A 27137-nucleotide genomic window follows, 5' to 3' on the forward strand; every position below is an offset into this window, starting at 1 on the left:
CATTAAAAAGGCCTTAACCCAGTTTTTGTAGAATCGTCAACAAGGAGAGAGGAATGATATTAAGGAATTCATCAAATCTTCCAGTTTTCTTTTTTAAGACAATATAATAAAGAGTTAAGTTATTTCAAAAAGTTTAAATTCCAGAATTCTTGAGAAAAAAAAATTTCAAGCTTAAGTTTTAATCCTTCACATGTGCAACTGGAAATTTTATGGAAAAAAAAAAAAAAAAAAAAAAAAAAAAAAGCGGGGGGGGGGATGAGCACAAAGATTTGTATGAGAAGGAAAAGTTATCAATGAAATCATTATTTCGTCCTAATTGAAAATAAACGAGTTAAATGTTGGCTTGAACAAAGAGTTTTGAATTCATCAGGATGAATATTTTGGTTTTAAACACCAGGAAAAGCAGTTACATTATAATTTTGTTTTTTAAGACAAAACATCCAGGCAGGAAGCATAATTTCAAAGAAACCTGAAAAAGATAAAAAAAATTTATTAATTAACACATTCTGATTGCAAACCTACAAATATTAGTCCTATTCCTCTAATAGTTTCTTCCTCCAAACAGCTAGACTTTGGAATGCCCTTCCATCTACCCGTTTTGACTATACTGATATGCAGAAGTTTAAATGCAACACAAACCAACATCTTGTTAATCTTTCCTAGACGACATGGTCCCAAATATTAGTCCCTTATGTCCCAGGGACGATATGCCTTGTTAGGGTAGAATGTGAATAAATAAAAAAAAAAAAAAATTGTCAACGTTGCAAGACAAACATTAATTCATACACTAGTTATATCCTAACTGTTTGTCAATTTGATTAAATCTATCGACAAATGGTTTTATAAGAGCAATAACCATAACCCAAGTTAAGCAACATCGAGTTGATCAGTACTAAAATGGGTGACCATTTGGGAATTCTATGTGCTCTCCGCTTTTATCAGCATGGTTTCCAGTCATTTAGCACGTCTCCTTGCCACTGTACTTAAGCAATGCCGATTCAGGAAAGATGTCATTGGGAATTACACAACCTTTACCTCATAATTAAATATGCAGTTACCTTTACAGGAGTATCTGATCTTGAGACTGAACAGAGGTATCAAATAGCCATAAAAAAAAAACCGTTAAAAACATTCACCTCCAATAATTTAATCAAGACGAAATCATTTTTGAAGAAAAAAAAAAATTTTGCTTTTAAATTTATTCCTATAAAGATTATGTACATTTTTTTAAAAAGTGAAGATGTAGATGAAAGAACAGTTACATACCTGGAACAGAATTCAACAAGCCACGTCACCATTTTGATCTGCTAGTCAGAAATATTGCACAAGGAATGCAAGGAGTAAAGGACAAAAACAGAAAAGTCAAGTTACAAGACTGCCATGAATAAAGTTCACTTTTAACATGAAGCGGAAGGAAGGCTCCATTCAGTCTTAAGCGACAATGGATACCCCCCTGTAAGGGGGTCTGCACATGTAATTATGAGGCAAAGGTCGCACAATCCCAACCACATCTGAATCGGCACTGCTAGAGTCCCGTGGCAAGGAAGTGCCAGACGACTGAAAACAATGCAGAGATAAGCAGAGAGCACATACAACTGAAATTCATAAATGGTCACCCATTTTAGTACTGACCAGGTTCAGTGTTGCTTAACTTTGGTCATTTGACAGGAAATGGTCTGCCAATGTGATTATGCCATACTGAGTAGAAATTGGACTACTTTCGCAACTTCCAATTTAACCAGTCAAGAATAAGTTAAACACATTTAAACCTTATCCATCCTTAACTTTATAGATATATAGCAAATCTCAGATTTACCATCTGCTTGCATGGGTCTGCTAATTACTTTGATGTAGGAAATATGCATTTTTATAAATTTAAAGGAAAAATATCAAACCATATCTTAACTGTTGCAAATATAGTTGCCTCCACTGCATGAACTTTTATTCACCCCCTCCTCCAGTAACAATGGAATAGCAATGTCCCTTAATCACTTTGAGGAGTGTAATTTCTCAGACATAACATTTACATACTAACCCAGTAACATTAACTACCCACGCGGAGGTCGCAGAAATACCTGGATTAGGACCCAGGCGCGGGGTAAACCCTCTCAGTGCTGATGGACTCGTAGATCTTCCCAGGTCATCCGTCTAGGAGGAGAAGGAAAACTGAAGCTAAACCTAAGGGGGAGGGAGGCCCCCCTGCATTCTTGGATGACATCCTTCCTAGAGCTGGTGACTCAAATTACTGGTCTGCAAACCTAAACTGCTTAAGGAGTAGATAGGCACTGTCCATCACCCGGCTTCCATACTCCTTTGTCTATTAGCCAGGTGTAGAGGTCAAAGCACAGGGATTCAACAGAAATATTCAGTGATCGATCTTGTTTCCTGACTAGGGCAATGAATGCCGATTTCCCCCTCTTGCAACACATCTCGTCTCCCTCTAAACTGGCCATTTGGGAGTGCTTGAACATCAATGCCAGTACAAGTAGATTGGGTTGACCATCGTCTGATGGGTTGAGGGTACCGGATTGACAGTTCCTGGCTGCTGTTCCGACTGGTAGTAGAGGAACTAACTCTTTGGTAGCACTTAGAGTGGCTGCTCCATCAACAGTTGAATAATATTGGGATGTTTGTAGTGCCATGTCGCGCATGGATAGGGACCCTGCACTCATCCCCGGTGGGCTTTCCTGAGGCCACAGTCCTAGTAGATGTAAGATCAGCTGATGCTCTACTTGTGTTGCATGCCTGGTGTTCTGCATAACCACTTGTTCAGCACCTCTTACCTAAACTGAAACTCTTAAAAACAGTACAATCTAAAATTACTCTTAAACCAGGACAAAACTCAAAAATCAAATTGCCTCCTCCCTTGAGGCTTGCATCTACGAACATCCGTGGGCTTAGAACTAATTTAAACGATATTGAAGCATTTCTCCTAACAAACACCCCGGATATCTTAGCACTAAGTGAGACTAACCTACACTCCTCCATACCCTCTAACTACTTTAACATGCCTGGATATCTCCCACTGCCATAAGGACTGACAGACATATGCACAGGCTTGGAGTCTATATTCGAACCCCCCCCCCCGACTAGAGAAACAAAACTAGAATCAGACGATCAAGCCTTTCCATGCTTTAGACTTGACATGCAACATAATTAGTTATGTTCATTTTCTCTACCGCTCTCCCGCGACCTAGGACTGTACCCTAATAAGCAAAGTCTGACAGCATAGATACAGCACTTTCCCCTCAACACTAGCGCACAAGTTCATGTATTTGGTGACTTCAATGTCATCCACAGTAACTGGCTGGGATTCTATAATTACACAGATGCAGCTGGTACCACAACACGTAGCTTCTCGATATCTCATTCCCTATCACAGACGGTTAGGTTTCCAATCCATTTCCCTGACCAGCAAGAACACGCATCACTTTTAGATCTGTTTCTGACCACAGTTCCTGATTGTGTTACGAACGCCCACAGCCCATTTGGGAATGCTGATCATGTAGTGATAATAGTTGAAAATCGCCCTAAACTCTAGGGCCAAAATGGAAGAGTCATTGCTCAAAACAACGAGATATAAAAAGGCCGACTGGGAAGCCATCAGGGATCTCAGACGCTCCATGGCAAAATATCTTTTCACTTCCTGCTGAACAGTGCGCAAATGAGACCACCAAATGGTTCAAAACAGCAATTGAAGCACATGTCCCCATGCGGAAATTTTGTAGCAAGACCCACTCTCTCCAATGGTTTACTTCCACATGTGCAGCTGTCATCGCACAAAGACAGCATGCATACCGCAGATTTAACCGACAGATCCATTTCAAACAGACAGAAGTATAAAGAAGCCAGAAGTAACTGTAAGAAAGAAATAGTGACAGCTAAGAGAATTTACTGAAACAACCCAAAAAATGCATCGAAGCATAGAAATTAGGAACTTGTGATTTCTGGAAAATCTCCAACAGTGTAGAAAATAATGGGCAATCAACAATTCCCCCACTATCCAACAATCATGAGGTTGTTTGGTCAGCAACCGAGAAAGCTAACATGCTTGCCAGTCGATTTGCCTTTAACTGCACACTAGACGCTGCTAACCACCCTCTCCCAGACTTTCCTTTGTGGACAGAAGCCACACTAGACAATCTGAAAATCACCCCTTCTCAGGTGCATGCTATTATAAAAAATTTTGACACTTCAAAAGCATGTGGACCCGATCTCATCCCGGCTGTGCTATTAAAGAAAAAAAAAAAAAAAGTGCTCTACCAAAGTAGCTCCAATCTTCTCCAAAATTTACAACAAATGCCTTAATCTTGCTTTCCTTTCTTTCCTGGAAAACTATTTCTGTGGTACCAGTTTTCAAGATTTCTGGCGAAAGAACTGACCCAGCAAATTACCGCTCCATTAGCCTCCTCCCACTTTTTGCCAAAATATTCGAGTCCATAATTAACCAACTATAGTCCACCTTAAAGATGCTTAACTTCTTACCGACCAACAATATGGATTTAGGCAAGCTCGTTCCATGGCAGACATTCTAACTAATCTCCGAGCGTATATATCATTCACTTGACAGAGCAGGGGAGGGTAGAGCGGTAGCTCTAGATATATCTAAGGCTTTTGACAGGGTATGACACGAAGGTCTTCTCAGGAAAATCAGATCATACGGTATCATTGGAAGAATACTTAACATAATTAAATCCTTAGATACAAGAAAAATCCAGGTTGTCCTCGATGGCCGTACATCTAAACAATATGATATAAATGCGGGAGTGTCCCAGGTGTCTATCCTTGGACCTCTATTATTCCTAATTCATTAATGACCTGACAAAATTGTCTGAAATGGGTTTATATGCTGAGGACACAACACTCTATAACACAACAGGAAAGCAAATGAACACATATCTAAAGAAATAGCAGAAATACTAGACGATGACCTCCAATCTGTAGTGGAATGGGGACAAAAATGGATGGTTATATTCAAGGCTATCAAGACTAAACTTGTTTCCTTCTATAACTACAAGAAACCTTCTCTGCAGAAGTTCAAGTGTAATGTGAACCGACATCTTGCTGCCCAACTCCCCACCAATACCCCTGGAGCCTGTGTACCTAATAGTAGCCCCCTACATCAAAGTGGCAATGTGCCTTGTTAGGGGGTGTAATAAAAAAAAAATTAAAAAAGGGGGGATAACTGACAGATCAAGTAAATCGCAAAATCAGAGTGGATTGAACCTATCTTGTACCGAACAAGGGAAGTGATCATTGCAACCAGCTATAATCCAGGCCGACATTTCACAAGTAGGAATTTCATACTCAAAGGATGTCATTACATGCTAACGTTGTCTGGCTGTGAAAATTTATATTTTTTTTTCACTAGGGTAATGAAGGCTATAACATTGTATAAATAGGTCTATCAAGGAATAGTAACTACAAATTTTAAATCTAACTTCAGTAAAATTTACAAAAAATTTTGGCCACTATTTTAGCAAATTTCAAACATTTAAAAACTTAAACAGAATTTATTTTGAACTCCTATTTTCAAAGGGCATCTTTTTCATTTGAAGTCATCATTAATCCAATTTCTTAAAACATTACGAATAGTCATGGATAGTTATAATTGTTTAACGTTAAAGTTAAAAAGGTCAAACTATTTGTTGATTGTATCAATACATGTTGATTTGCCAAAGACAATATTGTAAACTTTGTATATGATTTGCTTATTTTTACAAATAAAAAGAGAACTCTCAATCGTACATAAGTGAAGGTTATTTTAATTAAATTCTCTTACCTTTAAGATCGGTTGAGATGCCATAAAAATCAATGTAGTCAATGCTGGAAATTGTCTTTAAGAGAAAAAAACCCCAAAAAACCAAGGTTTTTTTCATTTTGACGCTTTTGATGAAGCATTATCAGAGTCGTAGTTAGGATTTATATTCCTGGAAGTAACACAAGATTGCTCTTTCAGCTTTTCGTTATGATTGCCTGTTGCTCCGGACCGACCGTTTCGTTGAAAACCATCATATGGCTTAGAACGTTTTGGTTTGCGACCAACACCACAACCAAAACCTGCAGAAGAAACAGTCTTGCAGGGTCTGGTCAACGGTCGCCGCTCGCCACTATCTCGAGGCTTTGCGGAAGTTGATCGGCGACGGCGGTGGGAACGAGAATTTCTGAAGATGTTACGATGATTCCTCATGACAGCATTGCCCCGAGAAGCAGGCGAGGTTGCAGAAAAATCTTTCTCCGACTTTTGCGGACAAGCTGTGTACGTATCAAGGTTAGATTCTTGTGGTTCGTGGTTGTTCATGGAAGTCGTGGAGAAGTCTCCGTAGCTGATGATGGCACTGTCAACATGTTTTTCGGTAGATTCCCGTACCTTGCCACTGGGGGTTATAGGGCTTACCAGGTTAGTGTCGTGGATAATAGGGAAGTGTCGTTCAGGATCAGTTACATGGGAGTCTTCAGTGTTGGTCACTTCAACACCATTTCTCTTGAATTCTTCAGCAGCATCTCTCCTGATGTAGTCCAGATAATCAAATTCCTGCCGGGTGGCGTTATTAATGCTCTTACTGTTGGCGCTTGCATCTTCGGCGTACCTACGCAAGAAGTCGAGATAGTCAACGCTCGACTGTTGGCTCATAACTGCTTTCATCAGTTGTCTCTTGAGCATTTGCTCTCTGGCATTCGTGTTATTATTGACCAGAGAAGCAAGAAAGTTGTATTGTTGAAGTCTGAGCTGATTCACTGCCGAGCGGTTGAGAAGCGGGGGAGATGGGTTGTAGGGCACACTGCCGATAGAGGCTGGTTGGTTGGGTTTTGAACATAGAGCTGAGTGGTAAGACGGCTCGAAAGGATAATTGCCTACTGTATTACCAAAGGATGGAATCTTGCAAGTCGCTCTGGAAGTTGACAGTGAATGTGGAAAACGACCCGATTGTTGTTGCGGCTGAGTTGAAAGACGCATCGTCTTCATCAGAAGTCTACGGATCTGGTAAAAGCAAATCAAAAAAAATTTTTTTAAAAATTAACATTTTAAATGGGATTTTTCATTTAGGCTTAAATAGTTAAATACTGAATTTCAAATATTGTTCAAAAATACGTAGACTTTACAAGGGAGCTTTTTAGGAATTTGTAATCCTAGATTTGCAGCCGTGATGTAAAATGGATTGTAGTCAGCTAACCTACTTCCTAATTTCCAGAAGGGCTACTACCGGAAGCAGTGACAAGTCAAATAAGTTCCTCATGCCTATACCCCCCCCCGCCCCTGTGTATGTACTTTTTATTTAAAATTTAATTATTGAAATTAGTTTGTTTTTTTGCTACGATATTTTTAATTTCATAAACATTTTACAAAATTTCAAATAAAAACTTAGGAAATTTTATTAAAATCGCAAATAATGACTAATTCTTTTATTTATCTGTATAATTGTTAATTTTTATTGTATACATTGCAATGTCATTTTCCTATTTTTTTTATTGTATTGTAAATAAATTGCTTCACAATATAAATACTGAATAATAAAAGTGAAAGAACCAGTTTGCCTTGTCACGGCTTCTGGTCGCCTTGCAGCCCTTGCACTAGGTGTATCAGAATTTTTGTAGGAATTTGACACCCCTAACACGAAACCGAATAAAATTAAAAAAATACTCGTAATTTCTCTTTTAGAAGTGGGTTGTTTTTCTTTATGGATTATACTCCAAAAATAAACCATTAAAGTTGTTTTAAAAATAATAGAAAATTAAAAAAAATAATTTGAATATTTACGAGTTCAGTTTTTTTTCAATTTTTAAACTTCAAAAATCAATTTTTCTATCGATTCAATTTTTACGATATTTTCAGGGTCAATGTGAAATTTTATGCTCTTTCCAATAAACCGAATATAATATTTTAGACAAACTTTTTTTTTTTTTTTTTTTATTCACGCCCCCCCCCCCCATTTTCAAGTGTATTAAAAAGTAAATACTTTACTCAAAGTTTTATATATCACAAATTGGAAGATAAAAGATCAATAATATATCCAAATTAAAATTTTTTATTTATAAATTTGCTTGTAAAGTCCGAAGTTTAAAACCTTAAACAAAAAAAAAAAAAACAAACAAAAAATTTTTTTAATGAAACCTTGGTCCTTGCTCCTTTAATTGGGGGGGGGGATAGGGCTTGAATTACATTTTTCGAGTAGTTATAAGTTTGGAAAGACGAGGTGAAATTATTCAATATTTGGTGCAAATCTATAAAATGGGCCACAACAAATCTTATACAATAAAAGATATGAAAAATCTTTATAATGTACGTACTTGTCACTGCATGAAAATGTCATATTCCAAAAATCATGTAAATCGATCAAGTAGTTTTTTTATTTTTTTTATTTAAGAAAATCAAATATTATCGGACGATTCATCGAAGAAAAAGCCACGCGCCATCTTGTTTGAGAGATAATGCAACTAACGACCCCTGGCGGAAATATTGGTCAAGGGCAGTACATGCAGACCATCGAATATTTTATCAATCAAGTACTTTATTTTTTTTTTTAAGAAAATCAATTTTTACGATTTTTAGGGATAAATAAATTGACTTTTAATAAAGAGAATGTGGAAAACACTAGTTTTTTTTTGTTGTTCGTCTGAAAACAGACTTTAATAAGCGAAGTACTTTTTTTTTTTTTGAAGAAAAATTTTTTTACGATTTTTAGGGATAATAAATAAATAGACTTTAATAAAGAATGTGTCTTTTAATAAAGATAATGCGGAGGGCAGACCATCGACTTTTTTGAATGTCGAAAACCCTTTTTGGGTTTGTATTACTGTACACACAGATTCGAAAAAGTTGTCAAAAAACAAATATAATAAATAAATCTTATCAAAGGCAAGATAAGTTAATTTTCTACCTAACTGGATAATTTTCTAGCGTTTTTATTTAATGTAACATGTTTATTCAGCTCGAAAAACAGTGTTTACCGATGTATTGGAAAATTTAAAATGGCGCCCGACTCTTTCATACGGTAAGTTTGGGAAAAGGCGTTTTAAATAAAAAAAAAAAGACAAAATACTGTTAGAAAGTCGCTTAACATGTTACCGTGACATAGGCTGACATATTCGGTGGATTTTTAACAGTATTTTGTATATTTTTTTTTATTTTTAACTCATTTTCCCAAACATACCGTGTTCAACAGAAGCCGGGGCCATTTAAAATTTTCCAATAGATCGGTAAATACTGCATGTATTTCGAACTGAATAAACATGTTACATTGAATAAAAACACTAAAAAATTATTCAGTTAGGTAGAAAAGTAACTTTTGCCTTTGATAACATTTGTTTTGACAACATTTTCAAATCTATGTACAGTAATACAAACCCAAAGACATCTCTTTATTAGAAGTCAATTTATTTATTATCCCTAGAAACCGTAAAAATTGATTTTCTTAAAAAAAAAAAATAAATAAATAAAAGTACTTAATTGATAAAATATTTGATGGTCTGCATGTACTGCCCTTGTTGACCAATATTTCCGCCAGTGGTCGTTAGTTGCGTTATCTCTCAAACAAGATGGCGCGTGGCTTTTTCTTCGATGAATCGTCCGATAATATTTGATTTTCTGGGGGTGTATTACTGTACACAGATTCGAAAAAGTTGTCAAAAAACAAATATATAACAAATAAATGTTATCAAAGGCAAGATAAGTTACTTTTCTACCTAATTGGATATAATTTTGGTGATTTTATTCAATGTAACATGTCTATTCAGCTCGAAAAGCATACAGTGTTTACCGATATATTGGAAAATTCAAAATGGCGGCCGACTCTTTAACACGGTAAGTTCTGAAAAAGGTGTAATAAATAATAAACTAGACAAAATACTGTTAGAAATTCGCTCAATATATGTTACCCTGACACAACTTGACATATTCGGTGGTTTTTTAATAGTATTTTGTCTAGTTTATTATTTATAACACCTTTTCCCGAACTTACGTGTTAAAGAGAGTCGGCCGCCATTTTGAGTTTTCCAATACATCGGTAAACACTGTTTTTCGAGCTGAATAAACATGTTAAATTGAATAAAAACACAAAAATTATATCCAGTTTGGTAGAAAAGTAATTTATCTTGCCTTTGATAAAATTTGTTATATATTTGTTTTTTGACAACTTTTTCGAATCTATGTGTACAGTAATACAAACCCGATTTTCTTATAAAAAAAAAAAACTACTTGATCGATTTACGTGATTTTTGGAATATGACATTTTCATGCAGTGACAAGTACGTACATTAAATATTTTTTTTTCATATTTTTTATTGTATAAAAGATTTGTTGTGGCCCATTTATAGACTTGCAGCTTGCACCCAATATTTTTTTCACGAGATTTGACACCTCGCGTTGCGCCGGAAATTAGGAAGCCTAGTAGCCGATTATAACGGCAATCTGTTATGACCATGAAGAATAGCCGAAACAAGTTCTGACTTACCGAAAAAAAAAAAAAACAAAAAAAAAAACGCTTTTATCAGACTAATTAGAAAAATTTGTGGTACTGGTCGCGGTAAGAGTTCCCTGCCGAACACCCTCCAAAAACAATGATGTCTCCCGTTTCTCGCGCAGCCGCAAAGGACATGTTTTAGTTGCCATAGTAACACTTTTTATCGACATTGTTTTACTGTTTAAAGACATTACTACACATTTATTAATAATATCTCACTTTTAATCACTTTTATCGACTTTTTAAAACTTTTTTTTTTACTCTTTTTAAATGACAACGTTAATGTTTATGAATATTGAAATAAGACATTACTACACATTTATTAATATCTTTTTTTTTTTTTACTGTTTTACTGTTTGTGTCACTTTTATCGACTTTTTCTTTTATGAAACTTATCGGCGGTTCTTGAAATTTACTTACCACAGAACTTGTCGGCGGTTCTTGAAATTTACTTACCACAAAATGATGATAGAATAATAAATTTACTTACGTTTAATCAATGTTATTTTCTTTTTTAAATAGCATTTTCTTTTTAAATGACGACGTTTTTACTGTTTATGAACATTAAACTTTAAGCTTAGAAATACGATTTAAAATATAGCGCGGATCATAAGTGCACTAGCACCCATTTTCTTAATAAATGTTTAGTAATTATTTTTCTTTTAATATTTAACGCTTTTGCGAATCACGGATCTCTTCAGCAAAGCTTGACGTTAGCAAGTACTTCCACAAATCTTGTTATAATAGCTAGTTTTCAATTGGCAAAGTAAAAGTGACATGAACCAATGTATAGAAACCAGGTACACCCCGGAAACCTGGAGGAAAAAAAAAAAAAAAAAAAAAAAAAAAAAAATTGAATTAATTTTATATATGTGGTTCAATGAATTAAAAAATTCATGACGTGAAATGTTTGAGTTACATATCAAAGATTTTTATTATTCTAGAAAATTAGAAATATTCAACTTATCCTATAGTGTTTCGATGTCTACCATCTCTTCAGAGGAGGAAATATTAGCAACTAGCTATAATGGTATACACCCTATTTGCTAAAGTCAGTGAGACATGGAAAATCATTAAATATTCTGAAGTGTGTGTGTGTGTGTGTGTGTGTGTGTGTGTGTATATATATATATATATATATATATATATATATATATGTGTGTGCGGTTCTTTGTTATTGTAGAGAAGATCTGACAGTTGAAAAATCGAATTTCATTAAAAAATAACTTTCATCTATCAATTTTAACAATAAGCAATGTTACCTACCTAATGTCACAATTAGTTAAATAATTCTGGAATATAAAACACGTATTTTCATTCAACGAATAAAATGATTTCGGCCATGTTTTTTTCTCATATCACATGTGACGTAAATACAAAGAAAACCAAGAAGCATATGAAAGCTAAAATTAATTTAGTCGGAAACTATTTTCAATAATTCATTTTCTACTTTATCGTTTTTCGTAATTTTTCGATAGTTTCATTACTGTGACATGGCAGCTCCGTATATACCATTGGTTTCCCTTGAAATACAATATTTTACTTTTCGAATTTCGCTACAATGACGGGGGAAAAAATGGATAAACGTTTCAGTAACGCATACATTTGTATCCACCTACGTGGCTTCTTTCGGAGTAAAAAAAAAAAAAAAAGTAAATTTGTGCCTCTGCGCGCGGACTTAGTTCAAGACTATACCACGTCACAGGGCGTTCACTTTCTATCCAATCAACGCTCAAAGAAAACGTTAAACATTTTTTCTGGTGGCCTCCTCAGAGCCGGTCAAAGCGTATACAAAGATAATGCGCGCGAAACAAGAGTGAAGTCAGATTTCCGTTCAGTTCGTGGTGCAATACCATGAATGAACAACACGCTAGTCTCATAACGGAAAATCACGAACATGGATTTCGCGCGTCTCTAAATCGCACTGGATTATATCCCCCCCCTAACCTTATGCCACACCAGACATGTATGGAGTAAAATTATCACATTACTGGAACTCGCTCAAAAAAGATTTGATTTATTTTTGTTAAATAAAACCATATTTTGAACTTTTAAATTCGTTTGACTATTATGTTGATTTCAGACATTTTTTGTTTACGGTGAGGCGTGAGCGATCTTGATCCGTAATCACGTTGCTGATATGACGCTGGCATAGATGGGCATCGGCCATTCCTTGTTACCACACATAACATTGGTGACACCCGCCGTTGAAATGGACACTTATCGTAACAGGCGCTTCAAATTTCTACGTGTGTAGCGAAAAAGGAAAAATGGGCGCTTGGAAAAAAAAAAAAAAATTTTGAAACAAACGCATTTTAGGTGAAAACAATGTACTTATGTGTCATGCGGAAATTAAAAATAAACGTATATAAATGATCTGGTAGAAAAATAATTACAAGTAAAAATAGAATTTATCAAATTAGAGATTTACTAGCATCAGTGCCCGAGCGTTTGGAGGTGTATGCTGAGCAAAAAAAAAAAAAAAAAAAAAAAAAATTTTTTTAACTTTGACCCCTATTATGCCCCCTTAACATTTGTTTTGGGCTCAAACTTATTAAGTTTGATCCATGTCCAAGGAACCTATATCTAAAATTTCAAGTGTTTAAACCCAAAATTGGCGGAGGAGTTTGGTAGAGTTCTCAAACGTCAAATCGTTGAACTTTGCCCCCCCCCTTAACAGCCAAATTTCTGGCTGAAAACCGATCACAGATTTTCCCAAATCTCAATATCCTGTACATCAAATTTCGAGTCTGCAGACTAAAAATTGACAGAGTTATTGCGTAGGGAAATGTACAGATACAGACACGTTCACTTTCAGATATAGAGAAATCGATTTGTTTAAAATATATACGTATACATAAATATATATATAGGGAAACAATTGTGTTTATAAACTTTCTTCGCAAATACTATGCAAGTATAAATCATGTAGAATATATGCATGAAAATAATTACAGGTAATAGTTAACTAAATGATTATCCCATTAAAAAAAACAAAAAAAAAAAACGAAGCGACTAATAGGGAATTAAAATAAATGTTTAAAAGAATATGCAAATTAGCTAGATCTTTTGCCAGTGAATGCAATTCCACAACCACGATAAGAAAATTGTATTTTCTTAAGTAAATAGAAAAGAGGGTTTTTAATATGAATATCGATACACACAAGAAAACGAATTTATAGGAATATAGATTGTTGGTTTCGAAGTATTAAAGTTGGAGTTCTCAAAATCTAATTTATGACAAACTGACTTATCTCCCTGGCTTTCATTGAAATCCGCCATTGAAAATTTTTAATGAAAAATCTCCAACCACTAGTCCATGATTTTTTTCGGAAAATTTTAATTTATAAATTCGGCAGGACACAACTACGGACATTTTAGTGCGAAGTTCGGAAAATAAATTTAATGGTATCTGACTCAATTTCAACTAAAAACAATACCTACTTAATTTGCATGCCAGTACTTAATTACCGAATTACAGAAAAAAAAAAAAATAAAACACTCGCCATATTTTGGGTTATGCGTAAGATAAGGGAAGCAATTCAGTTATCCTAAAAACACGGCATTTACTCTTAACGCACAACTTTTTAAAAAATGTTGGCAATAGTTGCAGGTTGCACGACATTTACTTCCTTTCGAAGTCTCCAGTGTTTTTTTAACGAACAATTTCCTATTTACTCGTCAAAAAAATATTTACCTTATTTTTCATAATTTTTGGATATATTCATTATTGTACCTATTTACTATGCCTCCCCACGGGACAGAGTTAGACACCAGGGTCATTTTTTAACGTGGAAAAAGGTAAAAAAATAAAAATTGTCTCAGTTGTGAAGGACTGCTAGTGCTCCTCCACCGAAAGAGAACAAGAAATGGAAGTGCAGCATCTGAAGAACAGATACTACACTTGGATCTTGGCCAAAAAGGCCATGACAATTAAGTAGAGGCCATTATTTTACCTGTAAAACTATTAAAAATGTCAAATTCGCTAGTAGTTGCTTCGAATTTTTCTTTTTATCTGGAATGAGATTTTAAAGTTTACTATTCTATGCAAACACGTTTATAAAAACTAACGCCAAATATTAGGTTGGTGCAAAAAAAAAAAAAAAAAAAAGAATTTATGTTCAACTATATAAAAAACAAAACAAAACGATAGTTTTGCACCAACCAAAACTTTAGAGACGTTCGTCTACGAGTAAAGAATCCGTTCCCATGATCAAACGTACCGGAATAGCATACGCATATTCTAAGGACAATTTATTCCTTTTTATTGCAACCGTTGGAGTTGCATTTTTTAGGGTTTTCAAGTTATAATTTACGAGGGATTTGTTCAGATGAAAAAAAAAAAAAAAGAATGTTTTTAGTTTTGCAGTCCTTGGATGCTGCGTTCAAATAAAAATAGAGCCAGATAACGTTAATGCTTTCAAGGTTGTTCGCAGTAATTGTTTTCGCTTATGGCAAATCAATCCTTTTTCGCATTTACTCTATGCAATTTTTAGCAAATTAAAAAGATGCAGATTTAAGGGATTCACTTTAAGAAAAAAAAAATTGTGCAACATCGATTTTTGTTTGCATGTCAAGGTAGGTCAACTGTCGCTGTATCTTTTGTTGAAACGGTAAAAGTTTTCGGTATTTGTGGATAAGCCTGTGATCCCCCCCCCTGTTCCATTTTGGTGACAGCCCCCGTGTCACCGAAATGGAACGGAAATTGTAGTTTCGTTCCGGTGCAAATAGACGTTTTCTAATTGCACACACGACAAAGAAATCGAGCGCAAATGAGAAAATGGATGACAATATTTTAATGTATTTATTTGCTTCCCCACCAAAGCAAATTAGGCACAAGGCCGTTTTTAATGTGGGGTAAAAACCAGCTCCCCTAAAAGTAGGCAAAAAGAGGCACTCTGGTTACCAAGAATAATAATTGTCCCAGTATAGAGGGGGTTCCCCTCCATTGACCGGTACAAATTATCGGGTTTGTATTACTGTACACACAGATTCGAAAAAGTTGTCAAAAAACAAATATATAACAAATAAATGTTATCAAAGGCAAGAGGAGTTAATTTTCTACCAAACTGGATACATTTTGTTTTTTTATTCAATATAACATGTTTATTCAGCTCGAAAAACATACAGTGTTTACCGATGTATTGGAAAATTCAAGATGGCGCCTGACTCTCTTTAACACGGTAAGTTTGGGAAACGGTCTTATGAATAAAAAAACTAGACAAAATACTGTTAAAAATCCACCGACTATGTCAACCTATGTCACGGTAACATATATTGAGAGAGTTTTTAACAGTATTTTGTCCAGTTTTTTATTTATAACACTTTTTTCCAAACTTAGCGTGTTAAAGAGAGAGTCAAGCGCCATCTTGAATTTTCCAATACATCGGTAAACACTATGTTTTTCGAGCTGAATAAACATGTTATATTGAATAAAAAAAAAAAAATGTATCCAGTTTGGTAAAAAAGTAACTTATCTTGCCTTTGATAACATTTATTTGTTATATATTTGTTTTTAGACAACTTTTTCGAATCTATGTGTACAGTAATACAAACCCAAATTATCTTAAGTGCAGCATCTGCAGAACAGATACTACACTGATCCCGGCCCGAAAACAAAAAGGCAAGCCTCTTTTCTGTTTTAATTTATTCAAAATGTTTTAAATAAAAAAGGACATTTTAAACAAGGAATTATATACGCAGGAAACTGAATTTTTCTTATATTTAAAAAGAAAAAAAGTCAAATTTATTATCTTTCAATTTAACGGGGAAAAATGCAAGCATTTTTGCTTTTTAATAGAATGAAACGAAAAGGAAATTTTAAACGAATCATTGGTATTTTTTCAGATTAGGTCCACCTCCACAATTTTCTTTTAAATGACAACTTATAGGTTTTCGACTATGCTGAATACGAAAATCGCATTGAAATATTGCAGAAATAAGTAGTTATCGAAATATAAAAAGTTGTATTATGCATTGCATTCTTTGGCGGCCATCTTTTTACGCGCGTGCGATAAACAAATCTAATCATGTATGACTGCCACCTACCGGAAACTTTCCTAGGATTGCCCCACCCCCTTCCACTTTTCTGAAAGTGAGAAAACTTGCCCCTTCTTGCTAGGTCCCTTGTTTATTCGATTAGCGACCAGATTTCCTACCCAGTAAACGGGGACGAGTTTTCCTAAATAAAAAAATTGGTCATTTTTATACATTCGGTCCAACAAGACAATTTTCTAAATTTTCAAAACATCATCCCCACCCCTCTCCATGTTAAGCATGTGTTACTAAATATTTCAGGTTCGCAAGAAATAAAAAAAATAAAAAAGGCGAGAACATTCTATCTCACCTTTTAAATTACGACTTATTGGTTTTCGGGTATGCTGAAAACGACCATCACATTTAAACATTCCACGGACTCCGGGTATTAAGATATCTTGGTCAAATAAACCGGCTAATAAGTAACAAGATTTTTTTCCGAACAGAAAAAAATGCTTCAGAAACCAAAAGTCAATGAATTAAATAAAAATTTATTAAAAAATTGATTTCTAAAGGAGAGACATTTTAACTTGAAGATTAAAAACAGAACATTTTACTATTGATCGATAAAATAAAAAGGTTAGAGCGTAATGGAAAAAAAAAAAAAAAAAAAAAAAAAAAGAAAAAAAATGAAGTCATTACGAAATTAAATCTACCAGAAGGAATTACGTTGTCCTTGGTAAACAAATCAGATTTTTTTTTTTATTGATATTTGAATTATAACCCTTCAAAACTTGAAAATTTGGAAGCCTTTAAACTAGCGAATAGTAGGCATGGGCAAAATGCCGATCCTCAACATGTATAAATATTGACCCTCTCCCTTTAAAAATTCAAAAATCAGGAAATTAACCAATATTCTGTGATAGGAACTCATTGTCAGCGATTATTTTTATGAAAGAAAAAAAAAAAATTCAATTTTTATGATAAATATGTGCAAAAAATGTCCTGCGATTTTTTGAAGTGAAGAAAAAAATTGAATTATTTAAAAATAAAAAAAAGTGAAAGTGTTAGTGGTATTCTGTATGGAGCTATATAACTATTCAGGCGGAAAATCGGTGGGTCGTGAGTGGTTTACACGGGCTTGTTTACGTACGCATGCAGATCAGATATCCTTGTGCGTATGCAAAGGTGTCAAACTTCGTGAAATATTGAATTCGACCCTCTGTCTTTTCAAGCTTATAACTACTAAAAATGTAATTTAAACCCTTTTTCATTTAAAAAGGGGCAAGGACCAAGGTTTCATTAAAAAAAAAAGGGGTTTAAACTTCGGACTTTACAGATAAATTTCCAAAAAAACTTTTAAATTAGAATATATTATTTATTGATCTTTTATCTTCAATTTGTTATATATGAAATTTTGCCACATAAAATTTACTTTTTAACAGACATTTCAAAATAGGGGTGGCGTGAATTAAAAAAAAAAAAAAAAAAAAAAACCGTTTGTCTAAATTATATTCGGTTTATTGGAAAGGGCAAAAAATTTCACATTGACCCTGAAAATATCGTAAAAATAGAATCAATAGAAAAATTTTGATTCATTTTTAAAGTTTAAAAATGGAGTACTTAACTTGTAAAATTCAATTGATTTCATTGTTTTTTAAAAAGTATAAGTAATAGAAATATTTTTTAAACTTTAATAGTCTATTTTGGAAGTATAATCCATAAAGAAAATAAACCCACTTTTAAAAGAAATTACGAGTTTCTTATATTTTATTCGCAGTTTCGTGTTAGGGATGTCAAAAATTCCTACAAAAATTCTGATACACCTAGAGCACGCATGACCATCTGTAGAACTTCATAACGAGAAAAAAAAAAGTCCCTCAAGTCATAAAATTTATGTCTGGATATATAGATATCAGGTTAAAGGGAATCAAGCGCGATAACTAATGAATTTAACGAGCTTATTCGGTTCTCAGTAAAAAAGCAGGATATTTTTAATAAACATACATGGTTGCGACACTAAATATGCTTATGTTTCAGACAAATAGTCGATTAAAACCTAAAGTCTTGCCCTGCTGAGGCGACTTAATGGTTGCTTTCCTCAGAAGAAACCAGACCTCAACTGAAGGATTCCGTCCAGCGTTACGGATCGCAAAATATGTTCAAATATATTTTAATTTATGCCTATTTCGTATTATAGAGTCAATACTCACTTGATCATATTGTACCCAGTATATAGTAGAGACTTCAAGTGACTTGGGTGCCGTCTGCTAGAATTGAAACCTACACATGTAGCGATCCAGTAGCAGTGTCAGAAACATTAAAAACGCGTGATAAAATTGAATTTGACCTATCTTTCAAAGCTTTTAACTACTTGAAAAATGTAATTCAAACCTTAATTTTTATTTTATTCAATTAAAAGGAGCCAAAGACCAAAATTAAATAGGTTTAATAGCAAATTATGTAAGGTTTTTAAAAATCAGTTTTCTTTAAAAGATTTGAAATTCAACGAAATTTTACTTCGATTATAAAAATATAAATTAATAAAATATAAAAATATAAATTTCCAAAATCACTTACCTATAAAAAATACTATTCAATGGGTACTTCCATTCTTCATTAAGAATTTATCCATATTTATAAATATGTATTTTAAAAGACTTTTAAAACAACTATTTGAAAAGGCCACCATTGCGTAAGAATTTTTATGGTGTTAGCGAAACGCCGAACCGGTGTTTGTCCTTATTTTGAACTACGGATGGACAGAAGGATGTAAAAACCACACGTTCGCCGTCTAGCGTTGTGCTTGAAGAAATGTGTCCCTATAGTTTAAAAAAATAGGGCATTTTATTTATATTTTTTTTAAGGCAAAAAAAGTAATTTTTTTTTGTCAATGAAAAATTTTTGATTTTAATTCTTTATCGAGTATTTATTTAAATATCTAAACTTACACTTAGGACTTTACAGGTAAATTTAAAAAACAAAAAAAAACAAAAAAACTTTGTTTTAAAAAGAATATTTGATTTATTGATCTTTTATCTTCAATTTGTGATATATAAAACTTTGGTGAGTAAATTGATTAACTTTTAATAGGCATTTCAAAATAGACGGGGTTAATTTAGAAACTTTAGTCTAAAATATGTTTGGTTTATTGTAAAGAGCATAAAATTCCACATTGACCTTCAAAATATGGTAAAAATTGAACCAATAGAAAAATTGATAGATTTTTAAAGTTTAAAAAGTAGTTAACTCGTAAAATTCAATTGATTTCATTACGTAAAAATGAAAAGCAAGAAGGCTGCATGAACGCTCGCCAGCACTTTGTAAACAGTTTTTTTTTTTTTTTTTTTTTTTTTTTTTAATAGAAAATATTTCTATTTTTTTAAACTTTAATAGTTTATTTGGGAAGTATATTCCATAAAGAAAATAAACCCACTTTAAATAGAGAATAAAAGTTTATATTTTAATCGCAGTTGTGTGTTACGGGCGTCAAAAATTCCCTCCAAATTCTGATACACCTAGCGATCCCGCCTTATTCGCTACCAGTTGAACTAACATGGATATCGAGACTAAAAATTAACCGACGTTAATGTATAATATATATATTTGCGCATGCATAGAGAGGCACTGTAAGTAAGACACGAATTGTCGACACCAACAAAAAAAAAAATACAAACTAGTAAAGTGGAATTCATCGTAATTTTTACTCTATATTGAAGAGGAATAAGCAGAGTTTAAATCGTGTATAAACATTTTACACTGAATAAAACGGACGAAATTCGATTTGAACTTCACCCCCCCCCCCACAAATATAACATTATGTCGTAGATACGTATAAAAGATTATAAATGTAAGGAAAAAACTTATACAAATATATCCTAAAGATTTTGTTCAATTGAAAGTCTTACCTTTGACTTAAAAATAAAGACAAGATATCCTGAGAAAATATTTTAAGCTGATAACACCGTAAAACTTCCGGTTTGATATGGAAACTTAACAGACAGAATTTCCTTTAATTTTTAGTATCCTAATTTCTAACCCGAAAAAGTAATTTTTATTAGATTCTTTATTCTAGAACAGCATTTAAGCCCGGGAGTTTGGCGGTGTGTTTAAAAAATGTCGAACTTCAAAACGATAAAAATCAGTCACCTCTGTCGAAAGTTTTAGGCAGGCATGCAAACATACGTATTGGTAACTCAAATTTTCGACCCAAACCGATTAAAAAGCTTGCCTATCTCTGAATGCCCTTCATGTAAAATTTCAAATGTCTAGATAAAAATCTTGAGTAATTTGGTAGAGACCGAAACGGTCAAATTCTTTTAAACTTTGACCCCTATTATGACCCTTTAACATTTGTTTTGGGCCCAAGTTATGTTAGAGCCATGTCCAAGGAACCTATATCTAAAACTTCAAGTGTTTAGACCCAAAATTGTCGGAGTTGGTAGAGTTCTCAAACGTCAAATCGTTGAACTTTGACCTTTTAACAGCCAAATTTCTGGCCGAAAACCGATTAAAGAAATTTTTTTTTTCTAAAACTGAGCTTTTTAAATCTTAATTAAATCTTCAACTTTCGGAAGCGTTTCATGTTAAAATTTTTGCATGGAGATATTAACAAAAATGTGACTTAATTTAACAGATTGTAAAATGTACCGTGCAAAGAAATTTAACTCTTAAAAATCATAATTTTTTCAGTTAATTGGTTCAGAAATGTCTGTTCTGACAAGAAACGAATGCTACGATTTTTATCAGCGACGTGCAAACAGGTTATTGCATCATTGGCTTTGTGTAGAAGATATTCACGTTCGATTTCTAAGTATTTTTAATAAAAAATTAAAGCATCGATTTTAATTAGCAATTCAAAACAGAAGCTTTCATTTTTCCCACGAATCTTGAAAAATTCAATCATTTAAAAAAATTTTGGAAATCGCTTGAAATTACATAGGTAAAAACTATGTAAATAATTTTAAAAATTTTGTAAAACTTTAATATTTTCCAACTTTTATCCGAAAAAAAAAAAAAAAAAAAAAAAAAAAAAAAAAAAAAAAAAAAAAAAAAAACGATGAAAATCGTATAAATCGGCAACATTTGTAATGTAATATAAAATGTGAATCCTCACCACTAAAAAAAATCTAATAGTGGGGGGAGGGGGGGCAAAATGTGAATTTTTTGTATATTTTATTCCAGTTTATATACATAGTTCAGTTATTTTTAAGTGTAAAAAAATTGACGAAATCAATTTGATTTGAGAGAATTGTAAAAATTGTTTTCATTTTTTCATCAAAATGTAAAAACATGCAAGTGAAAGTTTCGTTTTAGCTTTTTAGGAATTTTAAAAAATTAATCAGTTTTACGGAGAGTTTAAGTTTTAAATCTTTGAGAATACTGCAAAGATTACAATGAATTAAATTAATTTTACGTTTTTTTCTGTTATTTGTTATGGTAGTCGAAAATTCCCCTTCTATTATGGCCATGCCTACACTTGAAGTCGATATACGTTTGCAAAGTTTTAAATTTTGACTTTTTAGGGATTTTTACGTGCTAAAAACCAACATATCAGGTTAGGTGTGTAGACCAAGAAGTAGTTTGGTAGAGATTCAGTCCTCATGTATTCCAGGTAGAAAGATCCAAAAAACAAACAAGGGTCGTTGATAGTGCTCAAAGAGCAGATGTTTTTATTCTTTATGAAAATGTAGTCATATCTTTCTGCAATGTGCAGACGGTTTCGATCATATTTGATTTCAGGCAAGAAGAATTAAAGGTTCCGGACCTTTTCAAATTTTGAGCGAAAATATGCCATGAGTGGCGTGAAGTAAAGTTAAAGTTCGTGGGTTTAAATAATTTCCGTTAAAAAGGGGGGGGGTAAAAGGATAGTTTTAGGGAAAGAATAAGGGAAGGGTAATAGAGATATTTTATTCTTCAGATTTGTACTGGCGCATGCGCAATTAAGATCAAAACAAAAAATTGCCGTTTCATTTTCAAAACAGCACTCGACAAGTTTTACCAAAATATTATTTCCGATATGGCAATTAATGTTTTTAGTTAAAAAGGAAAAAAATCGATTTCTTGCATCTATTTCAACAAGCACCCGTGATGATTTTTAACGTTTAATCAATTAGTTTTAATATTTGGACCCTAAAATATCCAAAAACGATATCTCAGATGTATTTGAGTTTGTAAGTTTAACTGTCAGAAAAATTGAGATCGTGTTACTATACACATTTGAAAAAAATTTTACAAAACAAATTAGCCCAAAACCGAGTGATTCTGTCGTTCGCAAAACGCAACAAACTAAAAGTTTGTAAACACGAAAATTACGAAGGCCTAAAATTTCAGGAAGTCGAAAGACTGAAAATGACGTCATGTAATTAAAAGGGAAGTTCTCCTCCCCCCCCCAGTCGCGCAGCAGTACATTTTGAACATTTTTTTTTTAATTTAATTATTTTTCTATGTTCCTATTTTAATTAATTTTTAATTGTTCATTATTATGTTACGCCGAAAATTTCACATTCTTGCAAGGAAATTAAAATCTTGCGAAACCTGTAAAAAACTATTAGAAACTCACTCAATGTTACCGCGACAGGCGGACATATTCGGTGGGGGTTCTAACAGTATTTTGGGTACTCCTTGGGTGTTGAGTTCCATGGCAACCAGCAGAAAAATTTAATGGGTAAATGTTAACTTTAACAGAACACCGACCAATAATTTTTTTCGGGGTCGCTGACAACGAATCTAACAATCAAACCCGTCGCAAATTTACCGTTTGCATGGTATTAACTACTGAAACCTCGCACTATTTTGTGCCAACTCACCGCCATCGTTTATGCTTTTCTTACATGACGCGTTCGCGCATAGTAAGGTGACTTGTCACATCGCGGAAGACTTTTAGCAGACATTTAAAATAAGTTTTCAAAAACAATGTGGTTCATTTTTCTGCGTTACGTAGTTTGATGCTTTTTTAATTGATCTATAAAAAAAAAAGTTTTCGGTCTACAAAAGAATTTTTATTTTTCATTTTTTTTGGAGGGGGGGGGGGTTCAATTATATAACTTGTACAACATTTAACAGGTGCTCCTGCAGTTTAATTTACCGTAAGTAACGCGCTGACATACACCCGTCCCCCTACCCACCAATTTAAACAATTGGTGAAAAATTAAACAGTTCTTCTGGTCGGTGTATGTCGACGCGTTACTTACGGAAAAACGGTAAATTAAACTGCAGGAGCACCTGTTAAGTGTCGTACAAGTTTTATAATTGACCCCCCCCTCCAAAAAGAATTAAAAGAAATGAAAATGCTTTTGTAGACAGCTCGTGAAAATTGTTAGATCAATTAAAAAGCATCAAAAACTACGTAACAAATGATCCACATTCGTTTGAAAATGTATTTTAAATGTCTAAAAAATTCTTCCGATGTGACAAGTCACCTTACTACGCGCGTCCATGCGCGAACGCATCATGTAAGAATAGCATACACGATGGCGGTGAGTTGGCACGAAAGTGCGAGGTTTCAGGGGTTAATACCATGCAAACGATAAATTTGCAACAGGTTTGAATATCAGATTCGTTGTCAGCGACCCCCCAAAATTATTGGTCGGTGTTCTGTTGTAGTTAAAGTAAACATTTATTCATTAAATTTTTCTGCTGCTCGCCATGGAACTCAACGCCCAAGGAGTGCCGTATTTTGTACCATTTGTTTGAACTCATTTTCCCAAACTTACTATATTCAACAGCGAGCATGCTATTTTTTCATACATATCGATAAACAGTGATTGCCGAACCGATTACGTTCGAAAGAGTCAAACCACGAAACTTTTCCACATAGGTAGAAGAGTAATTTATCTTGCTTTTGATAACATTGTTTTGACCACTTTGTCGAATCTACGTGTATTCGAATACAAACCCGTCACTTCTTCCGTGGTCTTTAAATTTTTTAAACTTAACCGTATTTTTTCTTTCTGAAATGTTTAGGGGCAACATCCCTGCAGAAATGCATTTCACTGGAAATAAATTCCGAACGTACATTAAAATATTCTCTATTTTTTTTTTTTTTGCGTGTGTGGGGGCGGGGGGAGAGAAATAGGTTCGTCAAGCTAATTTTATCCTAATGATCTGTGTTTCGTTGGGATCCGTACTGCGAAAATGCATTAATTCTGAACTCAACGATTTTCCTCAGGAAAGAGGGTGAGGGTAGATACAAAAGCCTACACATAACAGGATTTATAACCTAGTCGGAGTGTGGGTGTGTATGTATATATATATATATATATATCGATGGCTGTACCCGGAGATTTCATAGATGTTGAGCCTTAAGAGAGAGAGATAAAAACCCACGCAGTCAATTTCAAAAGTTGGTTCTCAATTCAACTTCGTTGTACTGAAATATGTGCTCATTACTTAATATAAAGTTGCCCAAGCCCGGAAAAAAAATTTGGGGTATGTTTTACAATATATAACGATTCGTACAAAAAAAAAAAAAATGATTAAGTTCAGCATTTTAAAAATGAAGTTCATCAATTTGACGATTCGCTCTTAAAGGAGAATAAAATAAGAAAAAACAAAAACACTTACGATTTATTTCGGTAGGAAAGAACGAATAAAAGTGATCTTCCCGTCGTTTAAACGTATTTGAATTCTGTCGTTCCTTGGTATTCTCTTTCTCTGGTGTCTTGAATTAAGACAAAGACGATCCCATTGCCCTTCCAAATTAGGGAAGACAAAGTAACACCTGGCCGTACGAATAGAAAGCAATTGTAATATTTTCAACCAAAATGAAAAATTTGGTTTCGACTATTGTTATTCAACGCATAAACAGAGTCCAATCGAATAATACTAATACACAACCTTTGTGCCGAATTGTAAGTTTTTTTTTTGTTTGTTATTTTTAAATAAACAAACAATTTGATCGGGAGACACACCACACATCATTTGACATTTTTATTTTAAGAAATAATCAGATGAAACATTTTAAGTAATATACACGCGCGTGCGCGCACACACACATACACACACACATATATATATTATATATATATATTACAGATATCACGTTAAAAGAAGAATAGACACATAATCATTTAGTCATTTTCAAAATATTGGTCTTTTATTGGTAGCTCTAGTATTACACTATCGAGCTATCCTATGTAATTACTATACCAAGTAGTTAAATGACATTAACATATATCTATCTATCTATTCCGACGAGTTATTTACGGGCGTCGATTCTATGGTCGAGTGGGAGAAGTGCCGACTGTCAACACGACGGTTCTAGGTTCAATCCTTGGCGTGGGAGGGATGCTAGTCTAGCGGCACTGATGAGTTGTGATACAACGAAACAGGACTATATGTCGATGACTACAAATATATATATATATATATATATGATGTTTTTGGCATATATATCTATATATATAAAAGCAAAAATGTGTGTGTGTATGTATGTTCGCTGTTTGTGTATGTCTGCGAAAGGCTTTTTTCCGAGGCCTTCTCGGGGGGAGGGGTTTGCTCCTTCTTAAAACTTTTTATATCACGTCTAAATGATAATATCTACAACTTAACAACGGGAGTCGCGTGTGTATTTAATTTGAGCAACTTTTACCAGGTCGCCGCGTCTTCAAAAAGCGAATGATGGGGCGGCTGGCTTGCAGCGCAAAATTAGGTCAAATATCACGCCACTTCCTCGCTCCTGTATATTTCAGTTTATAAACCTTAACTGAACGCACTTACCAATTCCTCCCCGTCGTGGCCGAGATGGTTAGATGCTGGGCTTTTTTCCCTTTCGTTTCCACCTTCGCGTTAAGGCTTCGGGGTTCAATCCTACCTTCCGACTAAAATTCTTTTTTTCTTTTACACCTCCAAACACCCGGCCAACGTTTTTTTTAACCTCCAAACACCGGGGCAACGCTGGGTACCCCCGCTAGTATATATATAAAAATGAAAATGTGTATGTGTGAGGACACTTCTAAACCTATATACTCTACCAATTTTTATCTATAAACTTGAAATTTAGTATATAGGGTATTCAGACACGTGGAAAACTTTTTTATCAGTTTTCATCCGCTGCTAAGGGATAAAAATTGAAAAGTTGGTACTCGAAGGTCATCGGATTTTATTCTGTTTGTCAACTGTTTCACGAATGCGCATGCATGAATGGTTCACATGACAGATTTCTAGTGTTAAGAATAAGCAGGTTTGAAAACAATTTTTGAAGTTCGTGTCAAGCTGGCCTAATGGTTATTATACTTGGCTCACTTACGTTTTGGTTTCGATCTCAACTTGAGTATTTTTTTTTACTTACAAGAAGTGAACTGTTTAGAAAATAAACATAATACTCGCATGCACATGTCTCAGTTTCTGTATTATTTAAAATTAAAAAAAAAACTGTAGAGAAGGTTTACAGAATTTTTAATTATCCGACAAGGAGTACAGAGAGAGAGAGAGAGAGAGAGAGAGAGAGAGAGAGAGAGAGAGAGAGAGAGAGAGAGATACTAACAGGCCGCCCGGTCGTAAAATACGTTTAAATATATTTTAATCCGTGCATATTCCGTATTTATTATTGTAGAGCCAATTCTCTATTGATTATTATATTGTACCCAATATATAGTAGTGATTTCAAAAGTTGAAAAAAAAAATAAAATAAAAATATGACTTCGGTGCCATCAGCTAGAATCGAAACAGAAACATATAGCTCTCTAGCATCATTTGTTA

General features: G+C 33.8%; 1 protein-coding gene across 1 annotated transcript; it reads right to left on the bottom strand.

Annotated features, from left to right (window-relative positions):
- Positions 1–230: 230 nt before the first annotated feature.
- Positions 231–25145, bottom strand: LOC145242629 (uncharacterized). The gene is made up of 3 exons (XM_080105748.1): positions 25002–25145; positions 5783–6982; positions 231–469 (listed from the first exon to the last, which is right to left on the bottom strand). The coding sequence occupies exon 2, from the start codon at positions 6965–6967 to the stop codon at positions 5876–5878; it is 1092 nt and encodes a 363-aa protein (XP_079961874.1). The 5' UTR covers positions 6968–6982; positions 25002–25145; the 3' UTR covers positions 231–469; positions 5783–5875.
- Positions 25146–27137: the final 1992 nt, after the last annotated feature.

Source organism: Euprymna scolopes, chromosome 21, assembly GCF_053919585.1.
Source record: "Euprymna scolopes isolate OS-2025 chromosome 21, ASM5391958v1, whole genome shotgun sequence".
Classification (NCBI taxonomy): Eukaryota; Metazoa; Mollusca; class Cephalopoda; order Sepiida; family Sepiolidae; genus Euprymna; species Euprymna scolopes.

What these genes read in the sequence shown, in the direction of transcription:
- LOC145242629 (XM_080105748.1), bottom strand. Translation starts at nt 6,967, where the DNA reads ATGAAGACGATGCGTCTTTCAACTCAGCCGCAACAACAATCGGGTCGT.